The sequence below is a fragment of the Nothobranchius furzeri genome, chromosome 16, assembly GCF_043380555.1.
Source record: "Nothobranchius furzeri strain GRZ-AD chromosome 16, NfurGRZ-RIMD1, whole genome shotgun sequence".
NCBI classification, from domain to species: domain Eukaryota; kingdom Metazoa; phylum Chordata; class Actinopteri; order Cyprinodontiformes; family Nothobranchiidae; genus Nothobranchius; species Nothobranchius furzeri.
This window is the reverse complement of record NC_091756.1, coordinates 33,376,887-33,397,109: the sequence shown is the minus strand read 5'-3', so window position 1 is coordinate 33,397,109 and position 20,223 is coordinate 33,376,887. Positions and strand designations below refer to the sequence as shown.

At 43.4% G+C, this 20,223-nt stretch overlaps 1 protein-coding gene across 2 annotated transcripts in view; it reads left to right on the top strand.

Annotated features, from left to right (window-relative positions):
- ankfn1b (ankyrin repeat and fibronectin type III domain containing 1b) overlaps positions 1 to 20,223 on the top strand; it is a 286,544-nt gene that overhangs the window by 40,602 nt on the left and 225,719 nt on the right. Inside the window, exon 1 of one of the 2 annotated variants that reach the window (XM_015963361.3) lies at positions 11,748 to 12,004. The exons of the other annotated variant lie outside the window; for it this stretch is intronic. Coding sequence (XP_015818847.1) covers positions 11,886 to 12,004 — 119 coding nt within the window. The 5' untranslated portion in view covers positions 11,748 to 11,885. Of the gene's footprint in view, positions 1 to 11,747; positions 12,005 to 20,223 lie in introns of those variants that run through there. 2 annotated transcript variants of the gene reach the window in all.

Here is a 20,223-nt window from a genome sequence, read left to right as displayed (position 1 = left end):
TAGATTGCATCACCAAATCCAAACCTTCCACCTGTCAACTAGACCCCCTTCCAACAGTTTTAGTTAAATCCTGCCTTTCCTCCCTGCTCCCTTTTATAACAGCCATTATTCATTCCTCACTATCCTCTGGTACGGTCCCCTCCCTATTCAAATCTGCTTCAGTCAGCCCTATTCTAAAAAAGCCTGGTTCGGATCCCAATGATTTCAATAATCTCCGTCCCATTTCCCATCTTCCCTTCTTTTCCAAAGTCCTAGGAAAAACTGTTGCATCTCAGCTCCATTCCCATCTCACCCGCAATAACCTTTATGAACAGTTTCAGTCTGGCTTCCGTCCCCACCACAGCACAGAAACAGCTCTCATCAAGATCACTAATGACCTACTCATTGCTGCTGATTCTGGTTTAATCTCTATTCTCATTCTCCTCGATCTGAGTGTGGCCTTTGACACCATTTCTCATCCCATCCTCCTCAATAGACTCTCTTCCTTAGGCATCACTCACACACCCCTCCACTGGTTTCAATCTTATCTTACTGGCCGCACTCAGTTCATCCAGTTAAAATCCTTTTCCTCAGAACCCTCCCCAGTCAAGTCAGGTGTGCCCCAGGGCTCTGTCCTGGGGCCCCTCCTCTTCATAGTATATCTCCTCCCTATCGGCAAAATCTTCCGCAAATTCAATATCCAGTTTCATTGCTTCGCGGATGACACCCAGCTCTACATTTCCAGTAAGCCCAACTCAACTCTCCCACCATCCTCCCTTACACTCGGCCTCTCAGAAATCAAATCATGGTTCACCTCTAATTTCCTCAAACTCAACGGCAATAAAACTGAACTTCTTCTAGTTGGCACTAAATCCACCATCTCAAAATCTGACAGCTTTTCTTTAACTATTGACAGCGCCATAGTCTCCCCCTCCCCTCACGTCAAGAGTCTGGGTGTCATCCTCGACAGCTCACTTTCTTTTCAAGCTCACATTAATAACATAATTCAGTCAGCATACTTCCATCTCCGTTCTATAAACTGTCTTCGCCCCTCCCTTACCCCTCACACTGCCGCCATTCTCGTCCACAGCCTCGTCACCTCCCGTCTCAACTATTGCAATTCACTTCTTTATGGTCTCCCCAACAAACTCCTTCATAAACTGCAACTGGTCCAGAATTCAGCAGCCCATATTACCACCAGAACCCCTTCCCTTCACCACCATCACCCTGGTTCTCCAACAGCTTCACTGGCTCCCAGTTAAATTCAGGTCCATCTTCAAAATTCTCCTCCATACCTTCAAAGCAATCCATAACCTCTCTCCTCCATATATCTCAGACCTTATAAGTATTCACCCCCCCCTCCCGTTCTCTCAGATCTTCTTCTTCCATCCATCTTGCGGTTCCTTCTGCCCGTCTCGCTACCATGGGGAGCAGAGCTTTCAGCCGCTCTGCTCCTCGTCTCTGGAACTCCCTTCCCCCAAACATCAGGAACATCGACAGTTTTACCCTTTTCAAAACAAAACTCAAAACACATATGTTTAAATCTGCCTACAACCTCTGATTTTATTGAACTGTTTCTCTCTTTGTTTTTTCTTGTTTGGGTTTTATTATTGTTTTATTGTATTTTATTAAGTATTTTCTGTCAAGGGACCTTGGGTGTTCTGAAAGGCACTTTTAAATAAAATGTATTATTATATTATTATTATTATTATTATTATTATTATTATTATTATTATTATTATTATTATTATTATTATTTCTGGGTATATATTCAGGATGATGAAAATAACTAGTTTTTAAGACAAGTGACATCTCAATAGTTGTAGCGTGATGAACTTTGGACTACATATGTAATAATGACCAATAAGATGTGATGATTCCAGATAAATATGAAATATCAATCTGATTGATCTTTGAATGTTTATTCAGAAGATTCTAGGGTTCTTTGCTTCTTCAGGGACCATAAACACACTTCACATTAATTCCGTCAGAGTCAAGTATAGTTTATAAAAATAAATTTAATTATTTTTCCTAAACTAATGATTATACTTGACAAGATATGAATAATGAGATGTAATGTAATGGATTTGAAGTGATTTCATGTGATGTGTGAAATGTTGTAATGGAAACTAGATGTTGTAGCAAAACCATTTTTGTATCTGAGAGAGTTTGTGAAGTGTGGGTTGTAAAAGAATTTGGATGTTTGTTTGGTGAGCTAAGGATTGTTTATAAAAGTCATCTGACACAATCTGTTGAGTCTACAATACCCTTGGTGTAGAAACCCCCAGCAGATCCAGACGGTCACAGAGTTGGGGTGGACATCAACCTCAAGGTACCCAGAGCCCGTAGATTAGCTCCGATACGACTCGTCTATTCTTGAGATATCTCCAGGTCACAACAGGAAGCTGGAATGCTTGTTTGCATCCAAGTCTGTTTGTTTAGCTCAGAAGAGCAGTTTGGTGGTTGTATCAGCTTGCAGCGTGCAAAGAGGCTTTTTGACTGAATGTCAAAAGAGATGGTTTCAAAGAGGCTTGTTCCCGAATTGGCCAGTTCGAGAGTCAGCTAGTCACGTTACAATAATGCCAATGGTATTATTGGATGATATACTGTGCCTACCTTTGCTCTCAAAGATTTGAAATAGCATGATATGGAAACTTTAAAATATGGTAAAAATAGTAGTTTTTACTCCACACGTCGAACCTACGAATCCAAAAACCCAGAAGACCTGGAGGCTGTTTTGTTATTGATGTCTGTTGTCCTTCAGGCTTGCCGTAGAAGGACATGCAAGGGTTTATGGGGGTTGGAGAATGAAGACAAAAAGAAGTAAAACAATGTTTTGGGATGCATTTTATTTGACATAAATGCAGTAAACACGCTTTCTTGACAATTTTTGTCACTGTGTGTGGAGAAAAGTGTAAAAATAAAAATGATAATATGTATGTGTCATGTTCCTGTTCCTGCCATGCCCTGTTTCCACAACCCCAGTCAGTACCTCATCATCTTCATCCATCTCACCTGTTCCTGCCAACAACTCATTACACACACCTGCTACCGCTGCTATATATTCACCAGCCAGCCACCAGTTCCCTGCCAGATTATTGAACGCTCTGCTAGTAAATTCTCCAGCCTTGTTACTCGCCTTGCCGTCATAGATCCAGAACCTCGCTCCGTCTCCGACCTCACCTTTTGGATTACCCTGTCTGCACCGCTGCTTCTCTGATCCTCTGGCTCCGATCCTGCTCCGTCCTCGACCTCGCCTTTTGGATTACCCTGTCTGTGCCGCCGTTGCTCCGTCCCCGACCTGGATATTCGGATTCCCCTATCAGACATTTCCCACCTCAGATCTTCTGGTAACGATCTCCTGTCTCCTGACTTAGTCTCTGCCTCTCCCCTTTTAATAAACATTCTTAAAACATGTCATTCTGTGTTGGGTGTTTCTTACGGGTCCGCCAGTTAAATGCATGACAGTATGTTGGCATCTAATTGAATGAAACATTTATGTAATTGAAGGCAGCATTATTTGCACGAGAAATCCTTTCCTTCACAAATTTTGTGATCCATCCTTGGCTCACAATTAAGATTCCTCAATGATGACAACGTGCCAGCTTTTGTCAAATCCTTCTTCTGTTAGACTCCTGAGTTCCAGTGGGCCATCAGTTGCTGGGGTCTGCTTGTTGGGCGATAGGCATTTTTATTAGGTGTTTACAGTTTAAACTGTAATTAAATAAAGACGGCTTAAACTGTTGTTGTTGGTGAATCAATTTGTGTTAATTATTACAGAGTAAAACTTTGCTCTTGTTAACTTAGTGCTAGTTACTGTAGAATGCCAGCCATTATTGCTGGAGCAATGCCTAAAGTAACTTCAATACATCCATTTAAAAATACCTCTTTATGTTTCACAATTTTATCTATTTCTATGCAAACTGATTCAAGTAGTCTCTGGGCAGATGATTCAAGAGAATATCTCAGGGTTTTCATTGAAATAACTCAGAATAAATGGAATAACTTGAAATAAATGTGGTTTCTAATACAAAACAATGCCTGACTAGTACTTCTGGTGTGGGCAGCATATACTACATGTTTAATAAGAGAAAGGGGAGGCACAGTTTTCAATATTGAGTGGGAGGCCTCTGGCAAAAAAGGTTGGTAACAATAGCACATCCTCATCTTTCATATATAATAATGAACATAATCAATGCCTGATCTGCCCCACATGGCTGTAATAATTTACTTTATTGATAATAATCATTTCTTTTATAAAAATATATAAGTTGTAAAAGCCATAAAATGACATTCCTTTTAAATTATGCCATGTAGTTAAGCTGGTACAGTTATCCAGACCTGGGGCTTTGTTTATAAAGCTTGATTACGTTACTCTACTCTAAGCAAACTCTGACCGTGATGTAGGGCTGGGCGATATGGACCATAACTTATATCTCGATATCTTTTTGCTGAATTCCGATATACGATATTAATCTCGATATTTTTCCTCCTGTAAAATATTTACAAGTTAACTCACTTCAAGTTGTCTTGAGAAGTTATATACATAAATCAGTAGATTAAATGCATAAAAATGTATTGATTCTTGCCAAACTTTAAACTTAGTGCCCATTCTCTACCAGTCTGAGCTTTAGAAACACTGGTACAGCTGTCTACTAACACACACACACACACACACACACACACACACACACACACACACACACACACACACACACACACACACACACACACACACACACACACACACACACACACACACACACACACACACACAGAGTTGAGAGCTAGAGGTGTATCAAATGTCCCACAGGCACTTTTTAATTATAGATTTATAATTAATGTAAAATTATTTAAATTTCATCTAGAGGTGGCCATATCGTATATTTCTTGTCCAGAGAAAAACAATCTATCATGTTAAGCCTAATGTATGATGATGTAATTGCATCTACTGCAGATCAAATGGGTCATGCACCGTGGAGCTATTAGTTATCAGGGCAAACATGGCTGGAGTCTAACAGTATTGGCTCATATCAGCGATTATACTGTAATGACTCAGAGTCTCTGGCTGCTCTTTTATGAGTATTATTTTTGGGCAACTATCGTCGTAACCCACGCCTTACAAACTCTTAACTTTTTCAACAGAATTGCTTGCAATGACGTATTTACTAGCATAGCAAACCAGAGCGGAAAAACCAGAACAACATTTCTCACCCGTTGAGCTTGTCTTCAAAATAAAACGGTAACCCTATAGTTTACTATTGAAACCCTTACAATATGTTTGAGGTCATTTGGCCACTCCAGTTTTCTGTAGTTTTTTCCTCATTACACAGGGTTGGGAGGGGTTTGGCTCATCTCTCCGCACAAGCAGGATGGAAAAGAGAACTCTGTTGGCGTTGAACATCCCCAAATAATTAAAAAACAGGACTCCAAATTTAGAGCAGCACATTTACCCAGAGGCTCTCAGATTGAGCAAACTTGTGAGAATACATGTAATAGCCGCTTAGAGACGGAGCAACATGTCGCTAGCATAGCGGCTAATTGCTAGCATAGCAATTTGGCCAGTTATATCAATATAAAGATATAAAGTCATCTTATGTTAAAAATATCGATATATCGCCCAGCCCTACCATGACGTGAGCACATTTTGAAAACAGGAAGCCGGACAGCATAGGTGGTTGGATGGAAACGTGGTGGATTTAGGCTACATTTACAGATAGATCTGGAATATCTCAGCAATTCCTAAGCACCACCATGCATTTTGGAGGGTAACACCTTTAACTTCATCTGACCACATACATGCACTTTTGTAAGGTTTCTCTATAAGAGTGTCCAATAGTGAATGTGAGGGGCCACAGACCTGCCCCCAAGGACGTGCAGAAGATGGAGGAGTTCCAAGCCTTAGAAATCCATAGGTCTCCCTAGAGCATGGACACTCCAGGGTGACTTTTGTCAGAGAAGTCCCAACCCCCTTCCCGAGAGGCGCAGAGAATTACCCCAGGGGGTGCAACATGCCAGAGCCCCGTGAGATAACAACGGTAAGCCCCCAGGCCCGCCCGCTGCCACCCACCCCGGAGCAGGTTGGGCTCGGATTTCAGTGGCCCAGAACCCAAGGGTGCCCAAACCCGGCGAGGACCCGACAGAGCCCAAGGATCACAAACCCACCAGGCAGCCACTGGGAAATTTTACTTTGCAGGGAGGAGAGAGCAGAGAGAGTAGCTTGGTGATGGTGACTTTTCATCATGGCTGAATGCATTCTGTTAGCCAATCAGAAGTGACGTGTGTGCATATCATTAATAATAATGAGCAATCCTGCTGTTCTCAGCCCACCTCTGCACCAGAAAAACGTCTGCATCTCAGAACAGCAGCATCATGCTTTTTTGACTCAAAGGCAGTGATTTACACTATAAACACTGCAAATGTATTGATTGAAAGAGTAAACCACACTCTTAATATCTATACAATGTTTGAGATTATTGTAGATCCCACTGCAGACGACGAATGTAGCAGCCTAAACATTTATAGATCAGTATGTTTGTCTTGTGGAATTCATCTGTTTCAGACACTTGAGTGGTTTCAGCTCACGCTGACCTCTCTACCCAGAGACTCAGACTCAAAAATATTGCTGTGCTGCTGCGCGGTATTGTCAGACCACGCTGCATCTCAGATCAATCTATTGTCGCAGGCTCAGGGTGGGGTGGGGGTGGGGGGTACCTTTGACAGAGGAGGGAGACAGGAAAGGCCGATCAATAAGCTGAACTCTAGCTCAGGAGCCCGCAAACGCACACACAGCCCACACCTTTCACACAATATTAACTGCAGTATGGGATCACGTAGCAGCACACAAACCACACACTCAGACACAACAGCGTGTCTGCAAATGCCAAGAAACTCAATCTGCACCAGCATTACTAAAATAGATGAATTCACTTGATCTGATGAAAATCTTCTGATGCAACTTTGTACAAGACTTAGATGATCAGATTCATGCTGACAGTCCTAGAAATGTTTCTCTTCAATCACTTTACAGGGCATGAAACAAAGTCACTAAACTCACAAGCTACCTAACTGTACCGTTTTATTACCGCTTATTAAAATGCTGTGATAATCTACTCATCTATGTAGCACTCCTGGGTTTGTGGGCATAACAAGGATGACACACGACTCAGAACATTTTGTGTCAACCAATAACTAATCTCTGTCTGTTCGTCATTATATTTATTCATCATCTACTGCTTTTGCAAAGTTTGCTTGCAGCAGCAACCTCAATCAATACCTCTTTTTCCCTTGTGACACTCTCTTCCTGAGTTCCCAAGGTGTTCTCAGGCCAGAGGGAGTATACAACCTCTCCACTGAGTTCTGCCTCAGGTTCTTCTTGTGGGATTTCCCCTAAAACAGGGGTGTCAAAGATGCGGCCCGCGGGCCGCATCCAGCCCGCTAGCGGGTTAAATGCGGCCCGCGAGGTGGTTGTGTAAACTTTATTTTCATACTTTACAATGTAGAGTGAAAACAAACTTATCTTTGTGAGCAAGTTTTCTCTATAATGAGTATAAATAAAACAAAGCTGCGCTCAAGGCTCACACAAGAACTTGAATCACATCCATAAGTTGGCTGCCACTCAGGATGTGACTTCTGATATTGATGTGCCGGTGAAAGCTAAAAGATGTAAAGTAAAATGAGTCAAATATACTTTAAGTGCCGCATGAAACTGATCTAGCCATGTTATCTGTAAGCTCTTTGAATCACTAAGGAATGCTTTTTTAATTTATTGATTTTTTGTTATTTTTTCAAATTTTCAAGTACACTTCAGGTGTCGTACTTGTACTATTTTGGATACACTGTCCTCAGGCTCCAGCTTTGTTTTATATTGATTGTATTAATACAAAGGAAACAATCTGAAGTTGTTTTTAATTTACCGGTCCGGCCCACTTGGGACTAGATTTCCCTCAATGTGGCCCCTGAGCTAAAATGAGTTTGACATCCCTGCACTAAAACATCCAAAGGGAGCTGACCAAAAGGCATCTAGTCAAATTTCTGGAACAGCCAAATCCTTGTGATAAATATGAGCAGTGGCTCTTCTTTAAGGTCCCTGACCTTATTATCCAGTCTGAGCCCTGTCACTTTGTAGAAAAACGTTTTGATCTGCCTAATCTCATGAGCATATACGTAGGTGAGGGCAGAAATAGCAGTAGCTCAAGAGGTTGAGCAAGTTTTCCAGTAATCGGAGGGTTGCAGGTTTGATCCCAGCTCCGGACAGAGGATAGCGTGGTGTGTCTAAAGTATTTATACACAGAGATGAAAGACAAACACTGCAGAAATAAGTATTTATTTATTGCAAGTCATATCACCATCTCAATATTAATCACTGTTATCGCACACCACATGTTTTCCTAATATCGTGCAGCCCTAATGGACACTGCAAATCAGATTAGATGCAAGGAGCAGCCCTGGAAGAGTCCCAACACTGGGAACGAGCCAGGTGTCATTCCAGGAATGCAGACACAGCTCCTGTTTTCACTGTACAGCGTTCCAGAAAGCCCTCTAATGGGCCATTCCCATCTGTACCGGGTCGGCCCGGGCCGGGTAGCCCCAGTCGGCCCCAGCCTGGCCCGGTTGATTCCACACATCCTTGTCTTAAGCCCATGTGGGCTGATTCTACCCACCAATCAGAGGCTTGCTCTAATGGAAGGTGTGAATTTGCTGTCAGCAGTGGGTGTGTTGGCCCTGGTCGGCCTGAAGCAGACCCCCTCGAGAAGAGGGCTGAGAATGAGCCTTGGTTGGCCTGGAAAATACCAGGCCACCCAGATATGTAAACAACCTACGCTACCCGGCCCGGGCCAACCCGGTACAGATGGGAATGGCCCATAAGGTGATTCTGGCACCCCTGTACTCCCCACATCAGTTTGCTACCCTTCGGCGATCTTCATAATGGACAATTGTTACAATGTGTATGTATCCCATTAAAATGGTAGTTCACACGCGAGACTTCTCTGATAAAAAATAGCATCCCGATGATTCTGGCTCCTCTGTTTTTACCTCTGATTAATTTAAACGAGCGCACACAGGTGGGAAATTGCAAGATACATTTCTGAATAAAAATTATTTTTGTCCACTTTAAATTTAACTGTGGTACTTTGATTTTTACATGAGTGTACTTAAGAGTTACACCGCAGCTGCTCTCAGGCACCTGCAGTATGTGTATTGTTAAGCTGTTAGTGCCAGTCAGAGTTGTACCACATATTACTCTAATTGAGAAGTTTTCTGGTCCTTGGAGCCCACTACCCTAAATGTTTTAGAAGTTTCCCTGCTTCATCACATCAGATTTAAATCAATGGTTCATTAGCAGCTTCCGGTCGACGTTGAAAAGCACACAGAGGAGGCAATTCAGTCATTTTGTGTGTGCATTGGACCATTGACCCCCTATGAAAAGAAAATAGTCAGTAATTTGGGGATAAAAATTGACTCCTCACTTAATCTTGACACTCACGTAAATACAGTGGTGAGGTCCTGTTTTTTTAACCTGAAAAGGCTATCCAGGATCAGGCCTCTGCTGTCCAGAGCTCATCTGGAGTCTGTGTTGCATGCATTCGTCCTGTCCCATCTGGACTACTGTAACGCTCTGTATGCTGGTCTGGCCCAGTGCACGGTTGCACTGCTCCAATTTGTACGGAACTCAGTGGCTAGGTTCCTGACAGGTACTAGATGTCGGGATCACATTACCCCAGTGCTGGCTGCTCTGCACTGGCTCCCAGTGCAATTCCGAGCTAAATTTAAAATCTTAACTCTCGTTTATAAAGCCCTCCAGGGCAGTGCCCCCTCTTACATTACTGCACTTTTGCACAGGTATGCTCCATCTCGGTATCTTCGCTCAGCCGAGCAGGGACGTCTGGTGGTCCCCCGTTCGAAATATTGATCGAGGGGTTATCGTGCATTTTCTGTTTTGGCTCCAACTCTGTGGAATGAATTGCCATTGAGCATTTGGCAGGCACCGTCCCTTCAAGTCTTTAAGTCTCGTCTAAAGACTCATTTTTATTTGATTGCTTTTCAGCGCTAGGGTTCTTTGAATTGCCCTGACATTATGGTATTTAATACTTCTTTTGATCAGGATGCTTGATCTTATTTTGTCCACCATTTGTTTTAATTGATTAGTCTTATTCTGTGATCTCTCAGTATTTTTAAAATTGCTTGCTTGTTATTTTATGATTTTATGTTTTTATCTTGCTTTTATGCCCAGGTACTGGGAATGTTTTTATGATTATGCTGTTCAGCACCTTGGGCTTCTGATAACATTGTGGAAGGTGCTCTACAAATAAAATTGATTGATTGATTGATTGATTGATTGATTTTAAATGATAAATGATGAATGACTTGCACTTGTATAGAGCTGAGATGGTTTGGGTACTAAGTTGTCTCCTAGTCATGTTCCTCTGGAGGTTTATGGGACACGTCTTACTGGGAGGAGACCATTGTGCAGAACCAGAACTCACTGGAGGGATTATTTATATTTTTATTTGGTCACAGCTCAGTTTGACATTGGCTATTGAATTTAAAGGCAAATGCGATAAACTCTTGCTTCACTAACATCAGTCTGCAAACTAGTCCAACCAGTAACGTGATCCAGCCGCTAAAGCGTTTTCCCACTTTTTCTAGGTGAGCGAAGGCTTGTAGGAGTGCAGGAGAGACGTGGTAGCAGTAGGGCTAGGTGGATGGAGGAGGCAGCAGACAGAGGGGAAGAGAACATAAATGAGCGATGCACCTGAGAGATGTTGAGAGGAAGAGCAGGGATGGTCTCTTGTTTTGAAATGGAAAAAAATAGAAGATACTGAAGGCGAGACAGTGAATTAACTGCCTTGTGTGGGTTAGCAAGAAGGATCTCACCTTCTCACTAACGAGCACTTCACAAAGATCTCTCACCTCCTTCACCACATTCTTCTCTTCCTCCTTCCCCCTCCTCTTCCTCCTTTGGTCCATTTTTAACTGTGATAAACACAAACAACCCAGTCAGCTGGGGATTTCAGCAGCACAGTCTCTGCTTCTGTTGTAATTACTGATGAGTTTAAGGAGAGAGTGCATGCACACAGGTGGGAACATCAGACAGACAAACGGGTGAAGTTCTGTTTGTGAAGCAGGTGCACATCAGATTGCATTTAAGTGTGTGTAAGACAGAGAGAGAGAGAAAGGGAGATGTGCGCGCAGTGTTCCTCCAGCGACACCTCTCCAGCTTTGATTGAAGGTTGTTTGTGTCCTCACTGAGTGGCGAGCGACGTTGTGAAAAAATTCCTGCATGAAAAGCAGAGTGGGGTGTGGGCAACACAGACAACATGCATTAAACAATAAACAGAAAAGAGAGAGAGAAAGAGGGGGGTGGGCTCAGCACTATAGCTCATATTCTCCTACGAGCTCCGCTTCCTCCTGCACACAAGAGGACCGCCACTCAGCCATCCTCCTTCTCCCTCTTTCATTCTCTCTCTCTCCTCCTAGTCTGCTTTCTCCACTTGGAGGGAGGAGAGGGACAACAGCTCCTGATGTGTCGATGGGCAGGCAGTTACAACCGTTACTATTCTGAGAGAGACGTGTGTACGCTGTGTGCGCAGAAGAAACCCATCAAGATCAATCTAAAGCACAGAGGCAGAGAAACGCAGGGAGAGAGGAGACAGCTTTGCTTCAAAGCACGCTTTTTGCAAAAAGAAGGGATGAGAAGGAAGCCCGGGAGGAGCCTCGGACCTGCAGCCAATTCCAAAACCATGCTGTCAAACCCAGCCAGAACCTGAAGTCAGGAGGTCACGCGCCGAGAAGGGCTCTGCAGAACAGAATCCTGATTAGGTCCAAGATTCTTTTAGGTTCAGAAGAAAAGAAAGCAAAATAATAAAAGCAGAGGAGACAGTGGAGGTGAAGAGGAGGAAAAGATGGCGAGTTTTGGGAAACTCACAGACTACTTTAATCGCCGCAAGTCTCGAGAAGAGCTGCGGGTGGGCAGGAGCTCGCGGCGCAGCGGTAGTTACTGCTGCACTGTGGCAGAGGCCAGGTAAACACGGTTTATGTTTTTACTTGTGTGTGTGTGTGTGTGTGTGTGTGTGTGTGTGTGTGTGTGTGTGTGTGTGTGTGTGTGTGTGTGTGTGTGTGTGTGTAAAGGTATGCATGAGGTCTGCATGCTGTACTACACTCTTCCAAATAACCATAAACAGTGACACATCTCTGTGCACCATGTGAGCAACCTCGTTTAACGACGTGTAGCTGGACAAAAACAACAATCAGGATGGTTAAAGTGTAACGCAGATGTGTGTCCACACACAGACACACACATCAGGCACACAGGTGTTTGTTTATTTGTGAGTGTGTGCTTGCGTACATGTGTGAGCAGGCATCGTGTTACATAAGTGTGTAGGTGCAGCTGATGTGTGCTGTCAGCCATGCACGCTGTTAGTCGCTATAGATTCTCCTCACCAACGCACCGTTGAATACGGAGCCGTCTCTATAAAAAGGATGAAGTCAATATGCTGCTTATAGAAATAAGGAAGAAGGAAAGAAAAGGAGTCAAACACAATGCCTTCTCACACCTCCAGCATCACAGGTGGCATGCTGCCCCAAACATTTTTCCCTTGTTTGGTACAGAAGTCTGTTTAGAGCCGATTCACAGTAGACATCCGGTAAAAAAGTCAATGATTTGATTTTTATTTTCAGTACCTTTTTATTTGACAAAATGTTCTACCACCTTTATTTTAAAAGACCTAAAACTTTTAATGTGTGGGGAGAATCATATTCACCCCTCAAGATTTTTTTTTGAAAGCTTTAAAATATACTTTTTTTTAAAGTTTATGCAAGCCGGAGTCATCCTAAATCACCCATGACACCTTCCTCCGAGGGTCTTTTTAAATTGATCACTACAGAATGCTGCATAGTGCTAGAACCCAAGTTTTTATTTTTTATTCGTGGTTTTTAGTGGTCAAAGGTTACAATACTAGCTTACTGCCTATGTTTAAATACAAGTACCTTTGTTATTACTTTAATAAGTGTTTGTGCTGCTTTAAGTGAATTTCCCCACTGTGGGATACATAATGTTTATTCTATTCTACTCTACTCTACTCTGCTCTACTCTACTCTACTCTACTCTACTCTACTCTACTCTACTCTGTTCTATTCTACTTCAACACAATTTGTACCGGATTATAATGTTAACACATTTTATTTTAGCTGTTAATAAACTTGTTGAATTTATATAAAAACATAAACTCTTAGTGTACTTTGTTTGTATGTGTTGTTAGTACCGGTTTGAACCACCTTTTGTTTTTAAAGCTGTCTGAATTATTTTTGTCATGGACTCAACAAGGAGTTGGAAACCTCCCTCAGAAGTTCTGGTCCATACTGACATGACATCATCACATGTCCATGATGAGAATCTGCCGTTCCTCCTCATCTCAAAGGTTCTGGACTGGACTGAGATCTGGTGACTGTGGAGGTCGGTGGAGTCCAGTGAACTCATGGTCATGTTCTGGTAACTAGTTAGAGATGAGATGAACTTTGTGACATGGTGCATCCTTCTGCTGGAAGTAGCCATCAGAAGATGGGTCCATGTGGTCATAAAGGGATGGACATGGTCAGCAACAATACTCAGGTAGGCTGTGGGATTTAAACCAGGCTAGGGTGAAACTAAAGGGGTCCAACGGGAGATAAGAAGATCTCCCTTATGGATGGATCCATGTTTTCATGATGGTGACACCACATTCTGACTCAGCCACCTGAATTCCAGACTCAACAAACGAGTAAACGTTTTTTTCAGTCTCTTCTGGACCACGTCTGGTGATCCTGTGTGAAACATAGCCTCCGTTTCCTGTTCTTAGCTGACAGTAGAGACCTGATGTGGTCTTCTGCTGCTGGAGTCCATCTGCTTCACAATTCAACTTGTTCTGGGTCAGAGATGCTGTTCTGTAGATGCTGGTAGGAACCAGTGGTTGTTCGAGCTCCTGTTGTCTTTCTGTCATCTAGAACCAGTCTGACCAGTCTCCTCTGACCTCAACAAGATGTTTTAGTAAACACTCTGCTACTCACTGTATCCTCAAAATCATCATTTGTATAGATGTTACCTCCTTTGTCCATTTTTCTGAACCATTCTTTTGGCTGGTCTGAGAAATAATCAGAGAACATTTTAATCACTAAAATAGTTTATTTCAATGTGAAATGAACAGAGATTTGTTGGTGGTTTGTCGCAATAAACACAGCTAAGGCTGCAGGCCACTCTGCCTTGTATTTTAAATCTCACCCATTCTCACGTTGACACGTCTTTAACTTGTTGTCCACTCTCCGGTCATCTGCATCTTCTTGTTGTTTCACCCTCAGTCTATTTCTTCTGTTTCCAAGCTGAACATTCACACATTTGAATGCATCCTTTGGTGACTAAGTGGGAGTGATGGCAACGGAATACACTGCTAGACTTGGAGCCAATCTAGTTGGAAATTGCTGGATCTGATGATTATACTTAAAGTAATTCTTATTAGATGAAAGTCGTGTCGAAAGCGTATTAAAATTGAAAATATTTAATAACTTTAATTAAACATCAATGGCGCACTAGGAGCATTAAACTTGGATAATGTTACTGTTCTAACAATTTTTTGTAAGATTAAAATGTTATTAAGATAGGTCTTATAAGTAGCTATATTACAATATGTTAAATAGGGATATATCAAACTATAATATAACATTAAAATACATTTCTGGTGTACTTTGTTTAGTTATGAATCTAATGGATTTTGCCAATATTTTTGCAAACATGTTCTATATGTTGCTTCCAATCCAATTTGTCATCAATCCATACACCTAGAAAGTATGTCGTTAAGACTCTTGTTAAAATTTTACTATTCACATTAATCTTTACAAGATAATTATTATATTTTTTTTACCTCCAGCTAAGACCATAAAATTTGACTTGCTATGCTTAAAGACAATTTATTTGCTTATAACTATCCAGAATAGTGCTGAAACTCCCAATTTAACTTATTAGTTAGAAGAGTAATATCCCTGTTTGAAATAAAACGATGTGTATCATCTACAAAAATTAATGGGAAAGAAGCAGAAGATATTGAAGCTAAATAATTTATATAAATAATGAATAATAGCGGGCCCAGTATTGACCCTTGGGGAACACCATATTTTATAAAATTCATGATTGACTCAATGTTGTTGAACAAGCTGTTTTCTTTTTGTTAAAAAGTTCGATAACCAATTATGTACATTATTTCTGAATACCTATTTGTGTAATTCTGTAATCAAAAGTCTGTGAGTGACTGTAAGAAACGCTTTAGAAAGATCTAGAAACACACTTATTACTAACTCTTGATTATCTGAACAAATTCTATCCATAAGTTCTATTAAAGTCTTTTATGAGAAATTATTTTAACGAAATCCATATTGATGATTGTATAAGATGTTATTTGTGATCAAATGGTCATTAAGCTTTTTCTAGACAAGTTTTTCAAATATTGTAGGAAAACTTACCTAAAATGATGAAGGACGATAATTAGGAAATAATATTTGATCACCTTTTTTATGTAAAGGTATCACTTTATTAGATGGCATGATGCCAGTTTTTAATGATGATGAGCAAACAAACACAAGTGGATCAATGATTGTGGATTCAATTCAATTCAACTCAAAAATACTTTATTAATCCCAGAGGGAAATTGATTTGAATTGAATTGATTCAACATATTTAACTACTGTATATCAGCACTTATTACATCATAGCAGTGGCACACTTTCTTTTACTTCATTAGAGTTAGGTGGTTTAAAATGACTGAGACATGGAAATGAACCTTTAATATAATCTAATGGATTTACATTTGTTGGTTCAATTGTCTCAGCAAGAGAGGCACCAACACTGGAGAAAAAGCAGTTAAACCCACATGCTATGTCATTTTTTACAATATGCTGCATGATGGGCTAGGGACTTGACCAGAGTCGCCAGCAATAGGGAGACTAAGTCTCCTTCCTTTCTGGTCAGCTCACGGGTCCCCGGAAGAACGAAAAAAATGAACACAGGTCAACAGGGTTAAAAGAGCTATTTTCTAATCCGCTTTGCCTTAGGCCCTGGATCGCACATATGTTGTACTTCAGTTTAAATGAAAACTAATGAAGGTGTTTCGACCACGCCAGTCATGTACTTTGAGTTTTATCAGCTTGTAAAAGTTTGTAATTAGCATGACTACAAATTAGATATCGGCACGTCGTAAGTTCAAGGAGTCGGAGTACCTGGCCCGGAGGGTTACCGGGGTCCAACCCTGGAGCCAGGCCTGGGGTTGTGGCCCGTGAGCGAGCGCCTGGTGGCCGGGCTTTCGCCCATGGGGCCCGGCTGGGCCCAGCCCGAACCGGATACATGGGCTCATCCAACTGTGGACCCACCACCCGCAGGAGGAACATGAAGGGTCCGGTGCAGTGTGGATCGGGTGGCAGACCGAGGCGGGAGCCTTGGCGGTCCGATCCCCAGACAAGGAAACTGTTTTATGGGACATGGAACGTCACCTCGCTCGCGGGGAAGGAGCAGTAGCTTGTGGCAGAGGTTGAGCGGTACTGGCTAGATATAGTCGGACTCACCTCAACACATAGCATTGGCTCTGGAACCCAAGTCCTTGAGAGGGGTTGGACACTCTCCTTTGCTAGAGTTGCTCTGGGTGAGAGGCGGAGGGCTGGGGTTGGCTTTTTGTTAGTTCCAAGACTCTTTGCCTGTGTGTTGGGGTTTACCCTGGGGGACAAGAGGGTAACTTCCCTGCGCCTTCAGGTCGGGGAACGGGTCCTGACTGTTGTTTGTGCTTATGGGTTATCAGTTCAGAGTACCCACCCTTTTTGGAGTCCCTGGGACGAGTGCTAGATAGTGCTCCATCAGGGGACTCCATTGTCCTGCTGGGGGACTTCAGTGCTCATGTGGGCAATGACAGCTTGACCTGGAGGGGTGTGATTGGGAGGAACGACCCGTCTGATCTGAACTCGAGTGGTGTTTTGTTACTGGACTTCTGTGCAAGCCGCAGTTTGGCCATAACAAACACCATGTTCGAACATAAGGATGCCCATCTGTACACTTGGTACCAGGGCAGCCTAGGTCGCAGGTTGATGATAGACTTGGTAGTCGTATCATCTGACCTGCTGACATCAACTGGGGCTATAGTCAGACGTTGGAAAAAATACTTTGAGGAGCTCCTCAATCCCACCTACGCACATTCCGTGGAGGAACCAGAGCCGGGAGACCTGGGGATGGACTGTCCAATCTCCGGGGCAGAAGTTGCTGAGGTAGTCAAACAACTACACAACGGTGGAGCCCCAGGGGCAGATGTGATTCGTCCTGGGTATCTCAAGGCTATGGATGTTGTAGGGCTGTCATGTTTTATACGTCTCTGCCATCGGGGGCAGTTCCTGTAGAGTGGCAGAGCGGGGTGGTGGTCCCCATCTTTAAAGGGACTTTACGGACTTTTGAATTTTTATGCTCGCGATTGCCCCCTCAGGCCAAAAGCATAACGACAGCTTCAATATTAGGCTCTGCACGAGGTGCACATGCTGTACGTGCACACTCCTTAACGAAAATAAAAGCTGAGACAGTCCCTTGTGTGTGTGTGTGTGTGTGTGTGTGTGTGTGTGTGTGTGTGTGTGTGTGTGTGTGTGTGTGTGTGTGGCCCGGAGGACAGAGGACAGGAGAACGCGCAGCTAATTAATTAAATAATTTGGTTCTGTACCTTTCTCTTCAGCACAGCCGACAAAGGTTTAAGATGGGTCAGTCCTCCTGCATGCTCAGATCATTCCATTCCCTTGCTTGACAATTTTTTCCAAAATGAAAGTTGAACCCACATCTTTTTTATCTGTGAATTCAATGCCGTTCGGCGAGTCTCAAATAAAAATTTGGGCATCTTACTGTAAAAAAATATACCATTTATGTAAAAACGAAACTCTAAAAAAAACTATGTTCACATCCAGAATCGAACCCAGGTCTTCTGCATGAGAGTCCGACATCTTACAAGGTGAGCTACACACCAGTAACATACATAGCATCTGTAACTTTTATATCCTTGATAACACCTGAAACAATGTCAAACCAAAGAACGGTTCGGAGCGAAAATGGCTATTTTATTGACAATTTGCAGGAAATATCTAGAAGAAGGTTCTACAGAAAGTAGCTAAGGGTCCTCAGAAATGTAGCTAGGTTCGTCACTAGACGTTAGGAACAGCGACAAAGTCGCTGAGTCTGCACTACCTCTCTCTCTCTGCTGATAAAGCTATGGATAGCAAATGCTACGGGCTATGCCTGAGTGCGAACGCGCATAAAGCAGCCTGCTCGACCCGAGCAGCTCTCTTTTTCTGTGATTTTACAGAAAAACAGGCAATCACAGTAAAAATGCTGGGGCTCATTCTACAGGACCAGGGTATTGCAGGAGAATGTATGAAGAAGAAATGTATCATTTCTATACATGTTTTGGCTGTCAAACTTCCATAATGCCCCTTTAAGAAGGGTGACCTGAGGGTGTGTTCCAACTGTAGGGGGATCACACTCCTCAGCCTCCCTGGAAAGGTCTACTCCAAGGTACTGGAGAGGAGGGTCCGATCGATAGTTGAATCTCAGAATGAGGAGGAGCAATGTGGTTTTCGTCCTGGCCGTGGAACTGTGGACCAGCTCTATACCCTTGCAAGGGTGATGGAGGGGGCATGGGAGTTTGCCCAACCAATCCACATGTGTTTTGTGGATTTGGAGAAGGCTTATGAACGTGTCCCCAGGGGCACCCTTTGGGGGACGCTCCAGGAGTATGGGGTGGGTGGCCTTTTGTTAAGGGCCATTCAGTCCCTTTACCAGAGGAGCGTGAGTTTGGTCCGCATAGCCGGTAGTAAGTCGGACCTGTTCCTGGTGAGTTTTGGACTCTGCCAGGGCTGCCCTTTGTCACCGGTTCTGTTCATTACCTTTATGGACAGAATTTCTAGGCGAAACCGTGGTGTGGAGTGTGTCGAGTTTAGTGGCAGGAGAATCTCGTCTCTGCTTTTTGCGGATGGTGTGGTCCTCCTAGCTTCATCCAGCTCTGACCTTCAGTTCTTGCTGGGTAGGCTCGTGGCCGAGTGGGAAGCGGCTGGGATGAGGATCAGCACCTCCAAATCTGAGACCATGGTTCACGACTGGAAAAGGGTGGCTAGCCAACTCCGGGTCGGGGGAGAGGTCCTACCTCAAGTGGAGGAGTTTAAGTATCTTGGGGTCTTGTTCACGAGTGAGGGTAGGAGGGATCGGGAGATCGACAGGCGGATTGGTTCAGCGTCTGCAGTGATGTGGACGCTGAGCCAATCTGTCGTGGTGAAGAGGGAGGTGAGCCAGAAAGCCAGGCTCTCGATTTACCGGTTGATCTACGTCCCAATCCTCACCTATGGTCATGAGCTTTGGGTAATGACCGAAAGAACAAGATTGCGGATACAAGCAGCCGAAATGAGTTTCCTCCGTAGGGTGGCCGGGCTCAGCCTTAGAGATAGGGTGAGGAGCTCGGACATTCGGGAGGGACTCGGAGTAGAACCGCTGCTCCTCCGGATCGAAAGGAGTCAGTTGAGGTGGTTTGGGTATCTGGTCAGGATGCCTCCTGGACGCCTCCCTGGGGAGATTTTTCGGGCATGTCCTGCTAGCAGGAGGCCCCCGGGTCGACCCAGGGCACATTGGAGAGGTTACATCTCCAATCTGGTCCGGGAACGCCTTGGGGTCCTGCCGGAGGAGCTGGTGGAGGTGTCCGGGGAGAGGACGGTCTGGAGCTCCCTAGTTGGGATGCTGCCCCCGCGACCCGAACCCGGATAAGCGGAGGAAGACGACGATGACGACGGCACGTTGCATATATGACGTCACCACAGAATCTCTTCTCCTCTAACGTAGTTGCTACTTAACAAATGGCCATTTTTATGGTGTTTTTTTTTTCCTCCTGAAGGAAGGATTTTAAGTTCGATAAACTTACAGTCATTTTACCTCTGTTTTCTCTGTGTCTGGTTCGATGATGTCACTTTCACGAAGCGCATTTGTAGTCCTGGACTTATTTTCACACAAAACCTGAAATAAAGTCCCCCCCCCAATTCAAAAATAATCAAGTTCTTGGTATCAAAATGCGTAATTTAAATTCACATAAATCATATGTGCAATCCATGGCGCAAAACAAGTGGAATTAGAAAATAGCGTTTTTAGCCCCATTGACTCGCATTTTTTTTTCGTTCTTCCGGAGACCCATGGTCCGGAAGCAGATGGGCGTGTCTCAG